The sequence below is a fragment of the Chinchilla lanigera genome, unplaced genomic scaffold (genome assembly GCF_000276665.1).
Source record: "Chinchilla lanigera isolate Chin_1 unplaced genomic scaffold, ChiLan1.0 scaffold00046, whole genome shotgun sequence".
NCBI lineage: Eukaryota > Metazoa > Chordata > Mammalia > Rodentia > Chinchillidae > Chinchilla > Chinchilla lanigera.
Window position 1 is genome coordinate 9,769,434 of NW_004955447.1, and position 25,433 is coordinate 9,794,866.

The 25,433-nt window shown below is 37.1% G+C and overlaps 1 protein-coding gene across 1 annotated transcript in view; it reads left to right on the forward strand.

Moving 5' to 3' along the window:
* LOC102004867 (DCN1-like protein 1) overlaps window positions 1-24,185 on the forward strand; it is a 70,917-nt gene extending 46,732 nt beyond the window's left edge. Inside the window, 2 exon segments of the mRNA XM_013518479.1 lie at window positions 23,558-24,034; window positions 24,037-24,185. Of these exon segments, the coding sequence (XP_013373933.1) occupies window positions 23,558-24,034; window positions 24,037-24,155 (596 nt within the window). The 3' untranslated portion in view covers window positions 24,156-24,185.
* The last annotated feature ends 1,248 nt before the right edge of the window (window positions 24,186-25,433 follow it).

Sequence of the window (25,433 nt, forward strand, 5' to 3'; positions counted from 1 at the left end):
CTTAGATTCTGATTGATTAGTGTGGTCTGCTACACCATAGTCTGCTGCTGTAGACCAAAGGTCTTGTGTTAATGCTATTTCTGTGCTGCTGAAGTCTGGCAAAATGTGATCACACGACTGCTGTTCTGCTGCCACCATCACAAAAATTGTGGGAAGAACTTGCTAAAAGCTTCTCCTTGTTCAAAAATGTTCAGTACAGAAAAAGAACTGTGACAATGGGATGAGGTTTCCAGAATACTGTTCTGTTTGCTTAGTTCCATTTTTAGACATGGTCTTGCATTATATTTTTACTTTACCTGCTTATCATTTTCTCCAATTCAGTGTTAACAATGTAAGGAGTGTTTAGATTTGCTAGCTGCATTTTTCTGAGTTGCTTGTTATCTTGTTGCTAGAAAATATCTAATAATGTGCAGAATAGGACACTATATAATATTTTCCCACATTTTCCTTGCTAAGGTTTTAACACTTTATTTCCTTTTCAAAAAACAGGAAACCTCCTTTGTACACATAGTACTCAAGATGCAGTTCATGTACTTCAGTACCAAGAGTTAATTTCTAAATTGGTTACATGTGTCTTTGCTTAATTAGTTCCTGTTTTCTTGCAGTTTTCATGTTACATTTATACAACAACAAACACCAAAGAAACAATTCATCAGTTAAAGATGCTACTTAACCAAGTATTTTATGTAGTGGTGCTGGTATTAACTCCCCCAACTATTTTTGTCAATGTCAAATAATTTTGTGCTCAATGTTCATTCACTTCTCTCTTTTCAAGTATTTAATGTTTGGCAAAGGAAACACAGATTAAGGTAGCTGTCTACCTTCCCTAGCACTTTTAATATTTTTACAAACATACTTGCTTTGGGGCAGATCTCACCTGCCAACCATAATTAAGCTCCTTAGCTTAAGCTCTACAATTATAACCATAGAATGTATTCATCTATTATGTTGACACTAGGTAGACTTGAACTTCTTAAATACATTGTTTGATAATACACCTTGATTACCTGGTTTAATCAACACAGGTACAAACTTTTCTTTCTAATAGAGAAATTCCACTAAGAGCAGGGCTTTTGAACTTATCACTTCATAAGAAAGACCAAAGTGTTCACTAAAACTGAATGAATTATAATATTATCATGAGAATACTATTTAAGGCTCAAATAATATGCATACAGGTTGGTGTTTATGTGCATGCTTGTGTGTACTTTTGTGCCTTTAGAAAGTTCTCAAATCCATTTTCTTAGTAAGTAAACATGATCCTCACCTGGTGGAAGATCATTCTTTGTTCTGATCTAGTACAGACTTTTGTATGAAAGTTTCAGCTATCACTTCCTGTTACCAATAGGTTGTAGTTTGTCTCCTGCTCTTTGTACTAGTATCAAGATTTACTTTTTAAGGACTTTATGAATATCTGAAAATCTTCTAAGTTACTTAAAAGGAAAGAAACAAAGTGCCAATTCTTTAAAAGTTGTTTTGGTAGCGTGACTGGCTGAGACCTGAGAGAGCATGGTATTCCTCCCATACCTTTCTTCTTATCTATAAGCAGCGGGCAGGGATGGGAAGGGAAGATGGAAATGAAGCTATTGACTGCAACCTGTGAAACGCAGCCAAGTAAAATCTGTCTGATCTTTTGGTATAAATGACAGGCATATATGCATCTTGGTGGATTTTCTAGCACATAAGAAAAAGCAGAGTGTACAAAGAAGCATATGTTGTTAAAAATTGCACAGTACAGGTAGCAGTGAAAGTGAGGAGTTCTCTCACAGGACCTTAGCATACATGTGCTGCAATCCTTTACCTTCAAAGTATTGCTGTGGCTTCTCCTCCTAAGTACAGCCCAGCAGGATTTGTGTGCTGCAGGTGGGGAAGGCCCCATGCTGAGCAGCAGCAAGATATAGAAGTTATGCTGGTATGGTACAGAACGCAGAAACAAGGTGAAGCCATGAAGATATGTTAGGTGCCCTTCTTATCATTTCAAAAATGTTAGCCTTTTATATTTTTTGTACAATGGGTCAAAAAGGAAAACTTATAAAAATACTACTACAGTATAATGCCACAAATATAAGGATTTAATTTTATTTAATCTTTATTAAACAAATCTGATGCACTGAATATATTTCTGAAATCAATAGTATTCTTCCTTTCTAAAGGTCCATTTAAATTCACCCTGTACAACGGGTTTTTTCCTGTCCTTGTGTGAAGTCTTAGGAAGACATCAAAACTTATCTTCTCTCTAAAATGAAAAGGCTCTTAATTCATTTTTAGTTATGAGCCAAATCATTACACTATTAAAATGTCCTTTATATGCAGCAGTGAGCATGTTTCTCTTCCTTAAATTCAACAGAATGTGAGGAAATTTTTCCTTCGCTGGTGCTGTCATGAGGGACATGGTAAAATTTGGACTTGCTGGGTATTTAAGGCTATGTCTTTCTCTCCCAGAGTACTGTTACAATTTCATCCACTGCTGAGGTTATCGTATGCTCTTGGGTAGTGTCTAAGGCAACCCATGTTTGATTCTCTTTTATAGATGGCCCAGATTTGGTCAACAAGAATCCTACAGACTTGACCTATTGTGCTGGGATTAGTACAGCAGGTACTTTTCAGATCTAACACTGTGTCACTCAGGTTATTTCAGCTGACTTTTTGGCTCTCCACTTTTTAAAGAGGAGAAAATGAGTTAGGAAAGTATTCAGATGCATACCCAATATCAACCCACTGTGTTCCCAGGCTACGTGCAGATTAAATAAGATCCTCAAACTAACTGGACATGTGTGAAGCATAATGTCTCCTACTCCTCTCACAGAGGTGCAACCTTCCAAGGAATCCAATTCTCAAATTCAGCCTTTAGGATTAAAACAGATATTGAGTAAGAATTGTAAAAATTGTCTTTTGATCACTTCATTAGCATGTCTAACATAAGTGTCTAAAACTTCATGTTGGATTGTCAGAGCCCTTGTCACCTTCTATAGGTCTTGTAAGACCCTTTTAGCCTTCTGATATAGAGACAAATAAATAAATACAACAGACACCCGTACCCCACATCAGTAGAACCACTCAGAGTACAATCCATACTTCCAATATTTTATCCCACATATTATCCCAATCTATTAGTGGCTCTTGATTTCACTAATTGAAAAGAGTTACTACATGGGACTGCAGCTTTTCCTCTGGGTTATTGTAAGTTGCAAGGTAAATTCTTTGTAGTCTTGTCAGCATTGTGAGCATCATCACAGTTTTTCCTACTGTGATACGGGTTTTAATTCAATATGCTCAAGGCATAGAAGAAGAAGAGATTAAGAAACAGACAAGTACAGGAGAAACTGTGTAAAGATGCATGGAGAAATTCCCTATTTACAGACCAATGAGAGAGTCTTCAGAAGAAATTAACCCTGCCAGCATGTTGATTGGACTTCTAGGCTCCAGAACTGTGAGAAAATAAATTTCCATTTGTACACCACACAATCTTCAGCATTCTTGTGGCAGCCATGGCAAACAAATAGGAGATTGCACTAAGCAGAAAACACACCCACACGATCAGAGCAAGAACAGCATGGCATTTCCAGTCCTACTCTATTAAAATGAACTTCTTTGTCTGCACACTAAGGAAATTTGTCAAGGGCCCCTATTTAACTATTTCAAATTCGTTATTACATAGCTCTGACAGTATGTGTATCATTGCAGTGACTATGAACACCCATCTTTCTTTAAGAAAAAAATACTATTTTCACAAACAAGTGTTATTTTCTAAAAGATACTGTGGTGCATTGACAACTGGTGGTCAACTTGTAACACCCAGCTGAACTGAACCAGCATGGTGCTGGCCATGGGAGGCCCACCTGAGGACTGTTGCTAGCAACATAAAAAAAACTGCAGAAGAAGAGGGCATGCTGTTAGGGAGCTGTTGGTTCTCCTGGGTGCTGCTGGTTCCCTGGAGGAGCTTGTCTTGCTGGTTTCTCTGATATGAACATAGCTATTCTCATCACTGAAGAAGCTCAGGACCTTGTTGTCATTGAGAACGGCTGTGGTTCACTTTGAGGGAGCTCTGCCTCTTACTTTGAGCATTGCTTTCTGGCTGCAGTGCAGATCTCTCAGCCTGCTAGCACAAACCCTTCATCCCGCTGGCACAGACTTTCTAGCTTCCACTAATGACCTTTGGGCCTTCCCAGAGCAAATCCATGAAACAGGCCAGCATGAGCTCTTGTCATGGGCTCTTGCACGCTAGTTGGATTCACTGGGGATGTTGTTATTGGCTGTACGTCTTCAGCTGGATTCTGGGATGTTGGACACTGAAGTGGCATCCAGGCCTTCAGCTGGATTCTTTGGTCTTTAATGTGTGCACAGATTTCTCACACTCTCTTTGTGTATGACTGTTTAGGTGACTATTATAAAGTAATCCTATAAATTGTGTGTCCTGTATTGTTTTCCTTGTAAACCCTGACTCCAACAGATACCAAATTAATGCACATTATAACATTTCTGCACAAACTGTTTAAGTTAGAAATATGGAAAAAGAATGGAAGGTTTCAGCCTTTAATTGATAAATTTAACTAAGATGTTATTTACGGACGTGGCTCAGCTATACTTTCAACCGGTAAGATTGTACAGAAAATCAGAAATTTTTACCACTATTTTGATAAAAGGAAAGGCAAAATTTAGACAAATAATATATATCAAACAGTAATGTTTATATCTGAAATGAGTATTTCTTTACCTAAATTGATCAAAGTTAGTGTATTTAGCAAACTGATTAATTTAGGCTTTGAATTACTCTTACAAAGTAAAGCAATTACTCTCTTGAGCCAAGAAAAATCTTACCAAATTTTCCTCTTAAGAAGGCAGTTCTACTCCAGGCATGGTGGTGCACGCCTGTAATCCCAGCATTCGAGAGGCTGAGGCAGGAGGATCCTTGGGAGTTCGAGGCCAGCCTCGGCTACAAAGTGAGCTCAAGGCCAGCATGAACTGCATAGTGAGACCCTGTCTCAAAAAGACATAAAAAAAAAAGGAAGGCAGTTCTTCCTTTTAAAATGGCTCATAAAATTTAGAAAGAGAACTAACTCTGTGATATAAAGTGTATTTGTCCCATGAATAACAATAATGAAGTTAAGGAGCAGGAAACCAATTATCACAAAATCAATTCTTTCATACACACTTCTGTATCTGCTCTATGATACAGAGCAGATATTTCATTTCTTTAATGGCATTTATATTATTGGAACTCAAAGAAATCATTTCATGTTCATTCCAAAAGACAAAACCTCTCTTTTGAATTTAAGTGATTTTTATCATAATTGATCCTCCATGAAATCAATTGTTCTGTTAAGGTAACATTTGTTTAAGTAAGGTCAGACCTTTTAAAGATCCATGCATATGCAATTTGACTTCAAGGTACTTTCCTTTTCTAAAATGTAATGATTCCTGAGGAGCTAGCAGAAATTTTAAGGATACTGAAATAAAATATAGCAGAGTAATAGAAACATGAGGACCATGAAAGTCTCTTTGATGCTAGCAGAATGATAGAGCGCCAAGCCAAAATGCAGTTAGGAACAATGGAGGGCCAGACGTCAGGGACTTTAAAGGAGATGAACAAGTTTATACACTTTATGTCTCACAAGCACTGTGCACAGAACAAAGGCGACTGGGGTGATCCATCAAACACTACAATTTCAGTCATGACTTAGCAGAACTCATAGTGACAAAACTGTACACACATGATCAATATGCTCATGTGAGAAACATCAAGATGGCATCAAACCTGCTAACTCTAGGCTTTTATATAAACTGAGACTAAGACTGCGCTACAGAGCCCGATGTTTATCCAACTGTGCAGGCATCGCGTAGGGAGAATGTGATCTGAGGAATACATCGCCAGGCGAGGCTGTCACTGTCCAAATGTCAGAGGCTGTACTTACACAAATGAACCTGGCTACATCATCACTAGGTAACATAATCCTAAGGGACCAATGTTGTGACGTCGCCCTTCATGTGGACATTAGGGGTACAGAGGCCTGTGCTACTGAATTTCCACATAGAATTCACCTAGAGTTCTGGTTCACCCAAAATGTAACTACTAATAGCTTGCTGTTGACAAGAAATAAAAACCTTAACAAATAACCTTAACACACAGTTTGTGTTATATGTATTATATACATTATATACATGTTATAAACATCATATACAGAGAAAAATATGATAGTAATGTTAGCTTAAATATATCAATTCAATTCCAATTTGTTGAGGTATTTTGGATAAGTCAATGATCTATTTTAACTGTTTCTTTTTAAGATGATTTTCTCATTGTATTTGTTGAAAATTTTCATTTCTAGTAGTTTTTGTGACAGTTAATTTCATGTGTCATATTGCCTGGCCACAAGGTGCTTGAATCTCTGATTGCAGATATTTGTGCATTTGTAAAGGTATTCCCAGTGTACCTGGCTTTACAGTTGGTAAAGTTTGTGAAGGGTGGCTCTCCCTCATGTGAGCAGGTACCATGGAATCGATGGAGGCCTGAATGGAACAAACAAGAAGCTTGGATTTTCTCTCTGCTTCACAGCCTGAGGAGGAGCATCATTATTCTCCTTCCTGCTCAGAGCAGACTGGAATTTGTACCTCAAGTTCCATGGTTCTCAGACCCTAAAGTATAGAAGTCTCTTTCCTAGGCCTCCAGCTTACAGAAGACAGATCAGGGCTTCCTCAGCCTCCCTGATCATATCACCAAATTCCCCTTAATAAACCTTATTCTAGGGATCTCTATTGGCTGTGCTGCTCTGGAAAACACTAACTACTACATAGCCAATATACACGTGTATTTGTTTTCTCTTTGTCACTATTTGTTCCTTTCTATTACTATGGCTTCTAATCCCCTCAGTAATATAGTATTTCATAATTACACTATTTTCTTGCTATAATGTATTTTTATCTGATAGAGAAATCCATCCTTGTTGTAACTTTTAAAACATCTTAATATTTTTCCTTATTATTTGTCAGGGTAATTCCAAGAATCAAGTGGAATAGGGGAAACTATTTGCATTTCAATGACCTTATATTAAATGAATATATTAATTTGTGAATAATTTCTTCTTAAAAAATTCCTTTTTATCCAAGAATATGGTATGTCTCTAATTATTATAATTATACCTTATGTTGCTCAGTGGAGTTGTGTGAAGAAATTCAAATAGTATAATACATTTTTCTTTATAGTAATTCTGAAGTATTTATAGTTTGTTCAGGTAGAGCTTGGTATTACTTCCACATCAGAGCTTCTGAGTACAGCTGGTGTATAAGTACACACTTATATTTTGCATAAATATAAACATCAGACATTCTCATTATTTCTGGGAAGTTTTGGTTATTTCTCTTACATTTTCTAACATCTAAATGTGGCAGTAACTGCTTTGTCCTGTCCACTCTTCTCTTCCTTGTTAATGGATCCCTTGTTTTCTTAGATGTATCAGTACAGCTCTCAAAACCACATCTGAGCTTCACATGTAGACATGGGATGGTGAGGAGATAGATCTAAATAAGACAAAATTCTAGGAGTTCTTAGGTGGACTTTTCAGGAAGAATCTTGAAACAGCAGGAAAGACTGAGCTCACTGTGATTTTTCTTTTTTACTATGATCACCTCTGCCCTGTCCCTTATTGATTATCCTGTCCCTTATAGATAATGATAACAGGGACTGAGCAGTTCGGGAAGTGCTTGGTATTACACTAAAACATGATCACTCCCTAAGGAAGATGGAACAACAACAACAAAAAACTAGAGGGAGCCTCACTCTTTGATGGTATCATGGAAATTCATACAGGACTGAACTTACCACCTGTAATACCTTTTGTGTTCATGATAATAATAACCTCCCATTTTGTGTAAGCCATTGTTTTTCAAGATTCTCTGCTGGGATGCAAATTCAAAAAATATAATAAGTACTTTATTATAAATAATGACTTTTTCTTCTCTTTCCCTGCACAGTTTTACCATTTATTTTGCATATTCTTACTACTTTGTCCATACTTTACAAATCATGTTAAATAATAATGGTGATAACTTCTTGGAGCTAACTTTTAACATTTTCTTTATCTATTGGGGTCTTGCCTGCCTTTTATACAAGTTAGCAATGGTTAACGTGCTCCAGTTTTCATTCCACTGGGCATCTTTGGAATTAACAGGCCCCTGGACTCATCGCTATCCTCAAATCCTGAGGATCAGATCTACCTTGACCACTCTTGATTCACACTCAGAGTCACTGTGAAGCTCTCACGCACTCTGACTCCACTTCTCACGCACTATGACTCCTCTGCCATCTGTAACTGCTGGGAGCGTGAAGGTGGCATCACATAGGATCATGGTGGAGAACAAGTTATTACAACAGCTCCATCAGCAGTGTGCAGGGTACATTGAATTCCATGACTATTTGAAGTTTAAAAATAAAATTGCTGAATGAAAATTAAAATCTTTGATATAAATGTGAAAAATGGTATCAGGATAAAGCTAGCATTTACCCTATTATGAAATGGCTTCAGGAAATTATATGTGGTCATGAAAATATTATGTTTCAAAGACCCTTTCAAAGGAAATAGTATAAAACTACCTTTGGAAGCACTTTTATGATTATAAAAGAAAATTATTCCCTACAGGACAATACACCTAGCACAGAAGAAATGGAGTAATATTTTTACATGTAAGTGCTTCTATGATAATCAATAGGACCAAATATTAAAGGGCAAAAAAGAAAAAAAAACTCAATCAGATAATAAATTCACTAAGAATTATGATTTTAAAAATATGAGTTTCAATATATCACACTAGCTATTATAAAATTAATATAAGAATTTTATTAAGAGTAAAGAAACATATTGAAATCTATAAAAATAGAAATAGCATAAACCTGACAACACACGAGGCCAGCATTTTTTAGAAATATAGTGATTAAATGACTATAAATAATAAACAAATACAGTGCCTAATTATGTATATAGAAATATAATATGTATAATATTCATTTATGGCTGTTAGAATTTGTCACATGAAAGACTGATTCTCATTCATTTTCGGTGAATGCTGTTTTTCTATAGCTCATATAGCTCTGTGAGGAAAAATAATTCTACTTTATAATCTGTAATATTAAAATAATTCTATACCGGCTGTCAGAAGGAAAAAAGGTCAGGCATTATACATTAATTACCAAAACTGATTTCTATCATCTCAGCTGGGTAAAAAAATAAACCAGTCTGAAAATTAGTGGGAAGAGCTATGATAAGACATGAGTCTATGCAGTGGTATATGTCTTCTACCCCTTCCACCAGCACTCCTCATAAAGGAGGAAGGCAAAAAAAAAAAAAGTAACACACAAACAAAAACCAATGTGTGCTCAATAAAGTTATTTGCTGAACAGGAAGTGACAGAGCTGGAACATGGTTATTTGGTTAATCTTTCCACATTCCCCAAGGATGAAGATAGCTACCACGTATCCTGCAATCTTCACATGCCTATTCCAAACAATACCCACAGGAAGTGTGTGTTCAGCCAAGACATCTTCAGAATATGTCTTACATCACAATTAGCAAAATATGTTCTTTCTCCCCAAAACTAAAACAATTTCCATAAGAAATGAAGCCATCCAAATATGTTTATACCAATAGGGAAAATTTTACACCAGTCCATGTCCCATGACAGGGATAAATGTTTTGCTTGTGGTATTTTATTTTAAAGTCAAATGCTAATAAATAAACAAATGACATTACTGTTAAAGTAATTCCATTTTACCACAAATCTTATAATTATGATTTCTTTTTGTGTTCCTTGTCTAAAATGTAACTATGAGACAGAAGTGCCTTTTTCAGTTTTTCTATTCTCTAAAGTAATAAATGTGCTTGCTGCTTTCATTAAAGCAATGCAAGAGAAATATAGTCTAATAGCCTAAAATTCCTGAAGCTATCCTTGTGAAACAAACCTTCTCCAAGCAAGTTCCTCAAGATACTAAATGGGTAGGACTAGAAAATGGGAATAAAATCTTGAGTTGAATGTGTTGGGCAGTGTCAAATATTTTCCAAAATAAAGCTAGAATAAAAATTAATAGAGATCATAATTAAAGTTAAATTGGATGGATCAGGGTCCACTGGAGGAATAGATTTAATAGCTGTCAGGGTAGGCTTACAGTGATTGCCTGCTGAGTCAAGAGTGGAAAATGGAAAAGCACGGTCTGTACACTCTAGGGCTGGAGGATTCAGCCAGAATTCAAATCCCTGGAGCTCACTGCAGAGTCCTGGGTTCCACCATTATCAGGAAAGATCTGCACTGCAAGGCTACAGAGTCCACCCTGGAATTCTGGAGATGGATGTCCAAAAGTATTGGAGAAAACTGGAGCTCCTCCAAAGAAGAAGAAATGAGACTTCCATCTTCTTTCCCTTTTTATTCATCTAGGCCACAAGTCTACTGGTTGGTGCAGTCACACGGAAGGTAGGTCTTCCATCTTGAGGAAGTCAGCCATTTAGGCTCATTCAGAATTGTGCTAAATCAGGCCAGTAGGGGTTTCTTATTCAAGCTGACACCACAAGCATGACTGGGGAGCTTCTCTCTAGGTCTAATTTTAAATGAAAATTTTAGGCCCTTATTCTGGGCTCCATGTTGTAGGAACTTGAAGCTTCAATAAGATAATTTAGAAGGTATGGATGATACTTGTTCTGTATTTTATACAGGCAGAAATTATAAACATACATTATAATATATAATTATACATTCATAACTTACATATTTATACTTTATATATGTATAGCAGATATGATATGTCATAGAATGCAAGATGTCCCCAATTTTAGAGTATATAATTATTCATTATTTCATGTATGGCAAGATAAATCACTGTCAAGAACTGTAAAACAGCTAAGATGTTACTCTACTTGAAATCTAGAAAGCTAGCTTTCTACTATTTTATGAGTTTTGGCAGAAGATATGAGATTCCTTAATCAGAGATGAAGAACTCATTATTACAGCAACAGCATTAGGCAAAAAAGTCAGCATTTTTGTACCAGTTCTCCAAATATCGATTTCCTAAGTCTCGATAAAGTGGCTCATGTGACAAATGTGCACAGAGTGGGCAGCATTCCACTAGGAGAGCTGAGTTAATAGAAACTGAATCTACTTTAATAGATGGTCAGCCACTTTGCAGCCATGTTGTGTAAGAAAGTTTTCGGTCTCATTAGCCAAATTTCTTTTAAAAATTGATGACATTAATTTGCAACTCACAGGATTATTTTGAGTATTAAATAAGATAGAATGTATAAATGTACCATGGCAAATAGATCATACAAGTAATATTCCATAAATGGTAGTTTTCTTTCTTCTTTTTTTGTTTGTTTTCCTCTATGAAATAGATAATCCCCAAATATCACATGATACTTCCCCAAAATCTATACTCATTAGCTGCTTAATATTTGACTTTCTCTTATTAGGGAAAGATATTACATGCCAAAATTGCAGATATTTAAGGAGTTAAATATTCATTCAGGCAACAAAGACACAATAGATAGATGGATTTGAGAATGTAAACTTCTCAGTAATTGAGAATACGGACAAAAAATGAAAAGACATTCATAAAGTGAAGTGGGAGTCATAAAATACAAATCTAGTTTCTTTTACACTTTAGAGCTATCAAAATTATTCATCAATATCACAAGTCCTTTTTACAACATATTTTTGTTTATATAATCTCTATTATGAAGTAAAACACAGAGAACTTGGTCCCAAATTCAAACGGAAGCAGTCAAGATATTCCTAACAAACTAAATAATCTAATTATTTCAATTAGCTAGCCAAATAGTCTATTAAAAAGTACAATGATGTGAAGAAGGACATTCTTTGATTAGAAAGCACTGAGGACACACAATGATTTGTTTATTGTTGCAGAAATGAACTGAAACCTTTCACCTGAAGCTAAGAGTGTATTTGAATTGCAGGAGATCCCTATTTTTCAGTCTTGCCATGCATTGTAAAAATTAATGGGAAGTAAGGACCGTGATTGTACTGGACTGATTACTGGTGGTCAACTTATAATCCCCAACTGAACTGAGTAAGCGTAGTGCTGAGTGTGGGAGGCCCACGTGGGGATTGTTGCCATCAATATAAGAGGCAGAACTAGAGAAGGATAATGCATTAATAACTAAAACGTTTGGTATCTGCCCATTTGTACTAGGTACGCCCTTGGTTCTCGCTCAGTAAAAGGTGACTGAAATTGGTATTCGGGGCTGCAGTCAAAGAGGTGTAAGCCCTCTGATTCCAGACTTTTGCCTTTCTTATTTTTCTTGTCTCGCTTACTCTTTCTTATCATCCGCGGGAACCTTGTTCTCAGGACTTGTCACCCTGGTTAGAACGACACAATGAAAGACAAATGAATAAAGGACTGGACATATGAATAAACAAATAAACAATTAAAAAGAGTCCTGTACTTTACCCTGGAAAAAGTTTTTTCACTGTGTGGAAGACTAGATGTGTTTCTATCTAAATATGAGAATTCTAATATGTCCTATGTTCTACCAGTTCCAGAAAGTTTGAACTAATTATATGATGTTTCAAAGTAAATATACATATGCTGATTTTTTGCATTTTATAATTAATTGTTTCATAATTTCTTTAACTATTTACTTAAAATTAGTTATATTTTGAATGTATTGCTTAAATATTTTCAAGTTACAAGCTGTAAGTCCTTTGCTTTCTCATTTTTTATCATTTGCATTCAATACAAAAACAAAACATCATTGCTCAAAATATCCTCTATCTCATTTTTATAAAATAAAGTGTCTTCATATAAATCTGAAATAGTACTAAAAATTGTCACTTATTCTGTATTTTCTAATCAGCTATTCAATCTCTATAAATTCACTTTAATGTTAGATGACAATTACATTTATAATTTCTTTCATCTGTTTATAGAAATATGTAACAACCATATGTATCTAACAACTCTGGAGAAATATTTTAATGAAACTATTAACTCAATGTTTATTATAGCATCATGCTTTGAATTTCATAGACTTTTTATCATTTTTCAAAGTTTATATAATTCAAAAATGATGTTGTCATTCTTAATTTCCAAATGTAGAATTACATATTTTGAATGCAAGTAGTGCCTTCCACTTCTGTACTGTCAGTTGTAGTCTGTGGTTGTGGATATGGCCTTACTTGAAATCAAGAAAATGATATCTCCTATTCCGGCCTTCCATGTACTGTAATTTTGTTTGTTTGTTTGGTTTTTGTTTTTTTTTCCAGTACCGGGAATCGAACTCGCGACCTTGTGCTTGCCAGGCAGGTGCTGTTCCACTGAACTAAATCCCCAGCCCCTCCATGTACTTTAGTAAAAAAGTCTTGTCATTAGTACTAGATCTTAGCAGCTCCCATGTTAAGAATGCTAAAATTTCCATTCGTTTATATCTGTATCCCTTTTTTCTTTCCCAGTAATGGTTTCTGTCTCTTTCAGTCAATTATTCTTCAAATCAACCATCTCAAAATGGATTGCTCTCTATTTCTACATTGGGCAGCTCAGAAAAGCATAGGTTCCTGTCAGTACAGCAATAAAAGAAAAGGATCAAGACAAAACTTGTGAGTACACACATACACACACACACAGTCACAGATACACAGGATAACGTCAAAGAAGTCCATAGAAAAATGTGCCACTTTGCGACTCAGTGTTAAAAGACACAGCTGCTTCCCTTTCGCTACATAAATACACAATGGAATGAAAGGACTGGGTGGCAGAGTTGTAATTAAACAGAGACAGTGATGAATTAGCAGCTGGCTTCTAAATCCAAAGGTGAGGCTTGGTACGTGTATGTGCTGACCTGCAGCAACAGTGAGAAATACTTATGCCAGGCCGTGTAACATCCTCATGAAAACGTGTGTGCAAAGTTTCTCAAATGAAATCCAGCCCAGCCTGACAAATCCCTGCTGTGAAAGCCACGGCCCGCCTCCTCAACAGCTACTGCTCACGATGTAGCGGCCTTATCCGTCCTGTCAGAAAGACAGCCCTGCTCCGAACGCAGGCTTACAGGGTGCCACACTTCAGCGCAGAGACCAGGGTTGCTGCCCTCAAGTCCAGTTCCTGCGGGAAGCCATGGTGCTGAATGTCTGACTTCATGTCTATAGAAACTTCAGGAGGATATTCTCAAATGGCACTGTTACCAGAAAGAAATTAGAGGCAGGTGGTGTAAATGAAGTAATTAACAACATTGAAGGCTAAGTCTCACCTCTGCATCCGGCCTATGCCATTCCCATCATGGAAATGCCCTTTCATCACTTTACCTTTTCTCCAGAGGCCATTTTAAAGCTCACATATTCTATAAAGTCTTCCCGAAATGTTTTTCAGTCATTTCCATTTCTCTCATCCATAAACTGGTATATTACTTATGGTCCACAGGACACCTTCTACTTTTCAGTCATTTTCTAGTTATTCCAGTCACTGTCTGAATTAATAATTTTCTATACAGAGAAAGCACTTCATTTACAGAATTAGGATTTTTTAAAATATGCTTTTGCTTTGGTTAGTAAGGTAATGCAGAGAACATGGAACTAGAGAAAATGTGACCTTTGGCCACATGGAGGCTACTTTTTATTGGAAGGAGAAAGACAACCGATGAGTAGTGAGGCCAAGTCTGAAGTGATAGTGACCAGTGATTTGTAGACATTCTGACAGGCTGACAGGACACAGCCGTGGCAGTGGGGAAGCAGCACACACCTTAGGAGACGAAGGCTCTGGACAGAAGGAAGCAATACATAAGTTGAGCTCTAACTTATGGGAAAGACCTAGCCAAGAATCCATGCAGAAGAGTGTTATCAGGCCACCTGGAAAGTTATTAGCTGATGAATTTAATTGTATTCCTTTCAGGGAGAAAACCACTTAGCTCTCCCTCTGCAACTCCACCTGCATTATACCTCTTGCCCTGCCCTTTGTGCTCCAGTTTATCTTTTAAGCCTCTCTAATTATGTTCCCTTATCATTTTCTTTACTTCCAGGACTACATAAATAATACAGGAGTGAAGGTGACCTTAAGAAAAATCAATGGTGATTAGTGGGAAAAAATGAATATGAACAAAGAACACTAGCAAAAGAGAAAGAGAAATAAACAGATTAGGGAAAGGAAGTTATCTATGGATATGGAAAAGCAAAAGGCTCTGAATAACTATTTCTGCACCATTCAACATACTCTGTGTTCATGGTAGTTTTTGAGAGGACACAGAGCAAAATGTCTGAATCATATTCTAAGCAGAGAGAAAATTGCTCAAATTTTTTTTCCAGCAAGAAAAGCACTAAATTGCAATAGTAAAGACATCACCCACTGAGTTAGGACACAATTGATTAAATTTTCTTTTAAATACTCCTTTGGGGGATATGATCCTGCACTTCTATTCAATTCTGAGAAAAATCAAAGGACTTTAATAACTCAGAAGCTTCTCTTTTTTATGCACCTATCATGCCCTAAGGCAGAGAGAAAGGCTCGGCAGCTCAGGCTCCTTTCCCAGGTCCCTACAAGTGTGTGCTCTGTGCCATAGATGCTTTTTCAGGGGCACCCTGTTCTCGCGCTTGGGCTCACTTCTTTCACTGGCTTTTCCTTCACAGATTTTCAGGAAAATGTCTTAACTCTTATGGCGCTTAATATGTTCAACACCTGTATTAATTCTCTTGGCAAGACACTTACCCTTGACCCTGCTCTTTAGAACCACTCTAGCAGCATGCAGGGTGACACTGTGGACCGTCCCAGTTTTGTCACGGTGACATCTGTGGGGCATTCTTTTCCAATCAGCGCACTCTCTCAATGTCTGGATTGTTCATTGTCTTGTAGATTGCTTTGTTCGTGGCCCAAAGAACAAGTCCATGTTTTCTAAAATGCCTAAAGAATACCTCTGCACTCGTTTTTTGTGTTGATCTTTTCAGGGAGTTAGTCAAAGGTGCCAGTTCCAGAAAAGGGAGCTCAAACATTGTAATGCATGTGACACAGCCCCAGTTGTTCACTGTAATTCGGAGGGGAAACACAGGGAAAAGAGGCTCTGAAGGATGCTCCATTTTAGAGAAGACAGGGTAAGCAAAAGTATATGAAATAAAGACAATGGTCCCTGATCTTGTCTCCATGAGGCCATTGCCTGACTTAATGTCCTTGATATAACTGAAGATTGTCATCCAGTTAATGCTGTGCAGAGTGTGTGTAGTTCCTTCAGGAGACTGACATGCGTATAATTCCAAATCATGATCCTTTCTGTCCCACGACCCCTCCTCTTGATTAATTCATTAAAGAACGCTATGTACACATACATTTTAATCAGCTCAGGGAGAATGACTCTAAGTTGTGGTATCTGAATGAGGAAATGAAGTGTCAGGAGGAGTGGCTGCCTGTATAAAAATGATTGTTTTGTTTTATTTTCTTCTGATTGATGAGGTTAACTGCTCTGAATAACTTTGAACCTGTGAAGCCTTCTTAGAAAATAGTTTAAATGCAAGCCCTTTCTAAAAATAGTTTAAAGGCATACTTTAATATTTATGCAGGAAAGTAGTTGCAAGATTTATAGCACAATAAAATATCAATTGCAAACATTCTGTGTTCGTCATAATTATTATTAAGAACCACTTAACTTGGTATTTCCCATTTCATAATCCTCATTAAGCACTCAAAGACCTGACTGTTTTCTAATTCTCCTGTATCTTTTAGGTAGGATAAATTGTTAATAATATTTTCATTTTATTTCCTAGATGGATGAGGACTAGTAATATTTTAATTTACTAAGAACATTTAAAAGTTTTTCAAATAAGACAAAGTAACATGAAAATGTCTTTAAAATTCAAATGAGTTTATATTAAAAAGCATGCTTAAAAAGCTTAAATGTACACTTTAAAGAGTTTTCTCCCTATTACATTTCCTGAAATCTTGATTTTTATAAGTAGTTCTAGGAACCTGGCAAGAGGACAGAGTGCAGAAGATGTTAAATAACAGAAGAGAAAGTATAAAATCATAAAGCCATGATGTAGCTGCAGTATGAAAACAGATTCACTCAGTCTGAGTTTAGGTCTCCCCTGTAACTGGCACTATCACTGCAGACAAACGCTGGGAGAACATAATCAAATTTGCATCTTAGAGATAAAAATTTATGTGATAAAATAGAAAATGTAATATATAGGATAAAGCTACCGGAAAGAAAAGGGGACAGGAATAACAGCCTAGGCTAAGAATAAGAGGAGTTTTAAAAATTGGGAAACACGATAGGAACTTGGTTAATGGAGACTGTACTAAGACTCAAAAAATATTTAAAGAATAGGCTCAATAAGAAAGCAGGGATGCTTTCAGGTTTCTAGTCAACTTTATTAGGCAACTATTTACCGATCACCTTTTGTATACTTATTAATATTCAATTCATTACAATAACCAATTCATCAAAGAAACTTACATTAAGAAATCTTTAGTTTTTATTAAATAAAAAAATTCTAGTAGGCCAGTCTCTCCATTTTGTAAGACATAATTGTTTCTAGGTTATTTTAAAATGTCCATTTAAAATGTTTTCCCATCCTAAGGTATTGATAAATAAAGCTACACGATCAGTGAGACACCTCCCTTAAGGCTGACTTATAGTTATGGAATAGTTGACAGATGCCAACCACCAATTTTCTACTTAGCTTTAAATATCTCTTCTTACATGGTTATTTATTGTCTGAAATGTGCATCAAAATAATGTCTCTGTCTCCCTCCCTTCTTCTCACTCTCTCCCTAATAACTGTGTCTACACAATGCGATGATAAAATACATGGAAATGCATAAAGTGTGCTACATGGATTCCAGCCAGACGTTAAATATTTTTCCACTTCTTTTAATCTATTGAAAAAGTAATAAAATGTTTCCCTAATTTTTCTTTTTTCTTTCCTTCCTTTCTTCTTTGTTTCTGGAAATTCAGTTCATTATCTTTGAAAAAGTTCTTTACCAGTGTTTCTGAACAATACTATATCCTACAATTCTTATTGCATAATTTAGTTTTAATAAGTATTTTTATCTTTACTTATAATACATTATTGAATATATGGATATTAATGTTTGCTATTCATGAGGTGGCAATATTTATTTCACTTTATTTAAATTGAGATGCTTTATTTATTTAAAGCATTTTCTAAAAATTCATGATATGAAAATTGTTAGTTTATAATATCTCAATACCTAACAGAATAATAATCTGAAGAACACACTTTCTAAACTGCCGAGGATATAGTTCAGCAGCACAGTGCCTGCCTGGCAAAAGCAAGGTCTTGAGTTTAATTACTGGTACAAAAAACAAACAAACAAACAAAAAAAGAGCCTAAGTGACCTCTCTATTAACAACAACAAGAGCATTACCCTTTACCCCAACTTTACAGGTAATTCTTTTCTGATCAATCTTCAAATTTTCAAATCTTTCAGCTCTACTCTTTGATCCTGATTCTTACTTTAGGTCTAGCTAAAATCAGCCAGCAGTACTCATGCCACGGATCGATCATGGGACTGTCTTGAAATTCAACCTCATGTAAAGTTTTACAACGCAGGTAAAATGCAGATAAGTTCTTTATCAGAGTGTAACAGGCATTGCCTCTAGTCTAATTCTCAACAGAGTCCTCATTCCCAAGTGAAACTCGTGAGCCTGTCCTTTACTGTGTGCATTCCTCACAACATTCTGGTCTTCTGATCTCTGACCAGAATCCCCATCAGTCTGCACTTACAGCATTCTGGAGCTTCTCTGGCCTACATCTCCAAACCTTTGCAAAGTTCTCTTGCAAACCATTTCCAAAGACCTTTGAACTACGTGGCCAGGCAGAGTCACAGCAACAACTCCCCTTCTCTAGTACCACTTTTCTCTACTGGTCAGCTTTCCTACTGTTTCAAAATACCAAACACAAAACATACAGAAGAAGTTTAATTTAGTTCATGAAATCAGAGATTCCACTTGTGGTCATCCACTGCCAAGGCAAAATGGAGCTGTGGAACAAATCTGCTTACTTCATGGTGGTTGAGAAGCAGAAGAGGGGAACAAGTCCATAGAAGATAATGGAACGGATACAGTACCCGAGGTCATGCCTCCATTCTCAAGCCAGATATACCCCGAATTGTGCTTTACTCATCATTTGGGTAGCTCTCAAATCAATCAAATTTTCCATCCAGCTTAAATGTCACATCAGTTTGTAAAGGGAATCAAAACAGAACTGATTAATTTTAGTCTACACTAAAGCACTGCTTATGTAGATTTGAACCTAAGAAATAACTGTTGTGATTTTTATTTTACTTATTATATTAACTATTACATATTGTTGTAGTGCTTACAGCTCAGAAAAAATTTATATTTGTGTGTATGAACACACATATTTGTCTGCATATATCTATATAAAAATACACCTTGCATTTGAAGCAGCTAGCTATGAGAAAGTTTATCTATAAGGTGAAAGTACTGGAGCTCCTATGCTATAGGCTATAAAAGATTGGAAGAAGGCTGGGGCTTCAGGCTGCTACTTTGAGCCATGGAGGTATTAGGTATATAAATAATGTTAAAAGAATTCTCCTTTTGCACTAATAAAAAGATCAGTGATGCTGGAGATTCCTGATACCAGAAACATAATATAGCAAGGTCAGGAGTGGGGATTGATATCAATGGATTTTGACCAATTAAAATGGTAGCAATGTGCATGGACCAAATACATCAAAATATGTTCTTTCAAAGGACATTGGTATAAGCTGGAAATGTAAGGACAGCAGTCATGAAGATCAAAGCTGCTGCTTCCTGACTGCCCTGTCTACCGCTGTCCTTTCGCACCAGCTGGGTTTACACTTCCTAAATCTCTTCTACATGATCTCTGTGTAAGCAGGCTAGAGTGGTCACTCTGCCTTAGTTGTTCTCATTTCATCACTTCAGAGTGCAGTTTGGCAAGTTATTTTATAAATTTGCTTTTAAAATAAACTAGATACTTCAGGATAAAATTAATATATATTAAACATTTTATGTGTTAAATTGGCTATGTATCAGATGTATCACAATGTAAAGTTTCATTTCTTCTGCAGGTCACTATCTTTTTTCTCTATGACTACTGATCATGCCAATTCCTATAGACTCAAGCCCAATTGTAGATTTAAGGGACAGAGGAAAGAACTTCACAGTGATCAATGATGTCTCTTTTGGTTACCCTAGGTAAGATTACCACAGATATGATAACAATAAGCGTTTATCAGCTAACAGTTTCTGAGAGTGAGAGATACAAGCATGTCTTGGCTGGTGTTTACACCTCTGCACCCTTCATGAGTCTGTGGCACCCTGGGAGACTGTTATGGACTGAAAGTTCACATCCCCAAAACACTTTTGTGTTGCATTAATATTCACCAACGTGATAATTTTAGGAAGTGAGGTTTTTATAAAGTATTAGCATTCCATGAGGTCATAAGGGTAAAGGCCAGATGCATAGGATTAGTGCCCTTAGAAGAATTAATTCAATATGTATATTATCAATTCCCCAAGATGAATAGGATGTTTAAACTTATTTTTATTAGTACATATTGGCAGTTCATGCATGTTACCTTGCATCACCTTGGAGGTATGCTAATATTGTTTTAAAAGTGTCATGAGAATCACGGAGTGCCTGCTTCCCAGCTCTGCTGCCTCTGTGTGACAGGAGAACAAGTGGATGGTCTGAAATCTAGAAGGAGACCCTCCCCACAGTCAACTATGCTGGCACCCTGATCTTGGGTGCTCAGCCCCCAGATCTGTGAGAAATAAATTCTGACTGTTCATAAGTCACCCAGCTTATGGCCTCTGTCACCTCCAAAGTCAACTGAGAAAGAAAACTTCTAGATCCATTCACGTCGGTCTTTGTCTCAGATCTGTGTCCAGTGTCACAGCACAACGGTCTTGGCTGGGCTCAAATGTACTTCAAAGTCCAGTCATATGAGACTCTACTCGGTAACTCTTAGTGTGCAAAATCAAACTTTCCATAAAAGAAACCATATAATGAAGAGGGAGAGAGAGAGAAAACCCAAGAGGGAAGTCAAAAGTTTCAAAAATAATTATAACCAACGTCAATACTGACTACCCAGCATTTCTGCTTGTGTATTATTCATTAGAATGAATCAAATTAAGCTCTTGTCTCACACAGTATTACTAAAGAGAATTAACTCCAAGAGGTGAGAATTATCAAAGCCATCCTAGTGGCTTCCAACCACAGGAGGAAAGTGATTTAACTCAGTCCTTAAAAATCTCACTGGACTCTTAGAACTTAGATCTCCTGATGAGCTACATTCAAGCAGATATTTCTAGGGATATCATACAGTGCCTAACAGTTTTAAACAATAAATTTTTGACATGATTTAAAGAGTTATAAAGAGCACCTAAGTGTATGGAAGATGATTTCATGAAATGAGCACAAGTCAATGTTCTCTGAATTTATTATGGTGAAAACTTCAAGTTGTCAAACATTAACTTTCCATCCTTTTTTTTTTTTTGTACTAGAAATCAAACTCAGGACCTTGCACTTGCCAGGCAGGCGCTTATGCCACTGAACTATATTCCCAGCTGGGAAACCTTAACAGTGTGGTTTACTTCTTTGTTACACAGAATCCAATAGCACTGACACCTTTATTCTGCAAATATTGCTGGCTGAAGTGTGCTCAGTGTACCTTCTCCATAACAACTATGGTCCTAAATTTTCCCTCTCAAGAGGCAAAACCAAGCATTTTTAGAAATTGAGGCTTTATTACCACAGCAGAGATGACGTCCTTCACCCTTTGCTGCATTTTAAGAAAGTATCTGGTTCAATCCCAGTTATTTCACAGCAAAAATGTCTTAAAATTACAGAAATTAAATTGGAAGAAAATATTCTTGAAAGGTCGTTTGGTCTAGTATTAAACTGAATTTTCAGTGCCTTCTCTGAGGAAGAGGGATCTTAGGGAACAGAAGATGAAAATTTCCTGAAATAGAATTATGATTAGCATGTTTGTGCAAAGAAAAACAATTCCCAAAAGATGAATAAAGTAAGGAGAGCAAGAGAAGAGAGGAGAGGCACGAAATTAGAGAGAACAGGTAGGGAAACGGCTCATGCAGAGCTTTTGATAGGAGCCACAAGAGGAGGCAAGTTGTGTGGTGTCTAAGTGAACAGACCTAATCGAACAGTCATGAGCACAGAGGCAGCCTGATTTATCCTTTTAAAAGTGTGATTCAGGCTGCTATGTTGAGAGAAGATCACAGGGCAACCAGAATAGCAAAGAGGACCAGTTGGGAGGTTACTGCAATAGTAAGGAATTGGCAGTGCTTTCAATATGGTGACTTGCTTTTCAGAGAATAAGAAATTATTATCTTCTGGGTATATTACTGAAAATTGAAGGGGACCATGTCACTTTGGGGTTGTGAGGAAGTTTGAAAATTACAAATTTCTGTAATGTTATGTCAGTAGCAAATTTCTTTCTTAGGTTAAAATGCGGGTATAACCAGGAACTCATTAACGCAGGAACGATAAGCTCAGATCCCACACCCAGGATACCTTTTTTGCCACTGAAGTTTTTCTGAGGACCTGGACCTGTTCAAACGCTGTGGGGAATCATTTGAACATCATTTACAGTAGGTACACATGTCTCAATCTACATGTCTTTGCTTTATCTTACTATAACTGAATTTTGGTTTTCTTCCTCCAATTTCCATTCCAAGTGACGACCAAAAACATAATCTTATTCAGTGTTAGCTCAGCATAGTCATTTCAGGGTTATTCTAGAACCTTCCATAGCTCTTCATATTCCAATATTTCACGATGGCAGACTGCCATTACTGAGTAGGGTCATACTATTTGGCATATTACTTGCTGTTCAGCCGTTCGTATCTACTGAAATGCAAATTACTGTACACATATAGGAACTTGTGCATTCATCAGGGATCCTGAAATTCCTTTCATTTCTGTGTCTTTTTAAATTAAGTGGAACCAAATATGATGCAGCCACATTTTTATCCCACTAGAGTACTATGGGAAACTTGGTGAGGCTGCTTTACATTCCATGTCTTAGTTTATTCTGTGGTACTATAACAGACTACCTCACACTGAGTAATGTGCGAAAAAGAGACTTATCCGGTTCCTGATTTTGGTGACTGCCAAGTCCAAACAGCATGGCGTGGCCAAGGATGAATGACAGAAATGTGTGGAAGCAACAAGCAGCATGTATGGGAGAACTCACACAGCAAGAAGGGAAGTGACAGAGGACAGAGGAGCCACTGATCTTTCTGTCACAACCTGGTCCTGTGGGAAGTAGCCCCACCATTCTGGTAGGCATTAAGCCCTTCTTTTCTGAGAGACACGCCCTCATTACCTAATTATCTCCTGTGACTCCTGCTCCACCTCACTGTGATTACCTTGGGAAATTAATGTGCAACATGAGCTTTGGCAGGTGCAAATTGCAGTCAGACCACAGCCCCCACTTAGAGCTAGAGTGATCATGTATTTTACCATCCAAAGCTGGGCATGTTATCAGACATAAGATATACAAAGAGGAGAGGAGCCGCCACCTCACTGCTGCTGCCACCGTCCATTTGATGAGGAGCTGGAGGAGGAGCGGGGAGGCCTGGAGGGCACCAACATGATCCTCAAGATGAAAATAAAATTGGAATAGATGGGATACAGCAATTTTGTGATGACCTGGCACTTGACCCAGCCAGCATTAGTGTTTCGATCATTGAATGGAAGTTCAGAGCAGCAACACAATGTGAGTTCTCCAAGCTGGAGTTCATGGAGGGCATGACAGAATTCGGATGTCACAGCATAGAAAAGCTAAAGGCTCAAATACCCAAGATGGAGCAAGAATTGAAAGAACCAGGACGATTTAAGAATATTTACCAGTTTACTTTTAATTTTGCAAAGAATCCAGGACAAAAAGAATTAGATCTAGAAATGGCCATTGCCTACAGGAACATAGTACTTAATGGAAGATTTAAATTCTTAGACTTATGGAATAAATTTTTGTTGGAACATCACAAACAATCAATACCAAAAGATACTTGGAATCTTCTTCTAGACTTCAGTACATGATCGCAGGTGACATGTCTAATTATGATGAAGAAGGAGCATGGGATGTTCTCACTGATGACTTTGTGGAATTTGCACACCCTCAAATTGGTGGGACAAAAAGCACAACAGTGTAGCACTAAAGGAACCTTCTAGAATGCACATATTCTGTATAATAAATACAACAGGAAATTGCACAGTCAATTTCTGCTGGCTGGACTGAACTGAAGACCGATCCTCACTATTCAGACTGAGGGTTGAGACAAAACTTTCAGGATACATTTTGGACCATATCACACTTCATTCTTCTAATGGTGGTTTGGGCTTGTCTTCTAGCCTGGGCGGCTCTAAACATTTATAATTCCAACGTTTGTGGATTTAATCCTAATATCTGTGGACCATCCTAGTTTATTCTCCCATAAGTCTGAGAAGTTTTATGGTGGTTATTTTGAGGTTTTCATTCTTGCATAAAGCACAATGCTTTCTTCATCAGAAAAGAGTTTGGCATAAGAATTAAATATAACAGACATCACAAACACAAAAAAAAACCAAGATATACAAAGAGCACATGTAAGTCAGGACCGCGGGAAGCAAGGCACGCTTTGTAACCATCTCACATCCCAGCCCAACAAGCATCTCTGCTCTTCCTACTCCCTGGCCAGAGTGGCACGAGGAGTATCCACAATGCCGCATTTATCCGGGTTAAATAGGCACATTGGAGAGCACGGGGTCCATTATACTCTCAAACACCCACTCTTGCCTGAGGTTTCATTGTCCCAAACTTGGATGCTAAACTGAGGAGATGTGGGATCAGAGCACCGAATCTCTTCATTCACCAGTCAGTCTCTACTCTGGCTTCCTGTCATGCCCACCTCTAACCCTCAGCCCAGACGCTGAATCATTTTTAATATGAGAATAACTCACTCAGAAAATACTCTTCCAAAACTCTTAATGCTGCCCATCCACTGTGATTTCAAAGCCAACCAGGTGCAGTTTCCATTTACTGCTTTGGCAACCGTGACTTTGCGGCTCACATGAGCACATGTGTGCGGCTGTAGGGAAGAGTATGTCAGACAAAATCCCGTAGTAATTCATCCTGTCTTCAGTATAATAGTGAGCAAACCAGTGCGCTTCACAGATAGTGTTCCTTGTATTGCAGATTACATGGCTAGACAAGAAGCAAGTTGTGGTGACAAATAAGTTCTTCAAATATCCCTGTGTTGGACTCTGTTTTCTAGTACCTTTAAAAACACTAAATTGTCTTGTTCTTGAACTTATTGCCTCCAAACCTCCAACAAGCGATATTGTTTCAAGCTTTTAAATCTTCAGGTTTTATAATATGCAGACAATTTGAGATAAACTCAGTGTCTGCTTTTTCTTATCAACTTCTTGATTTAAAGTACCATATTTTAAAG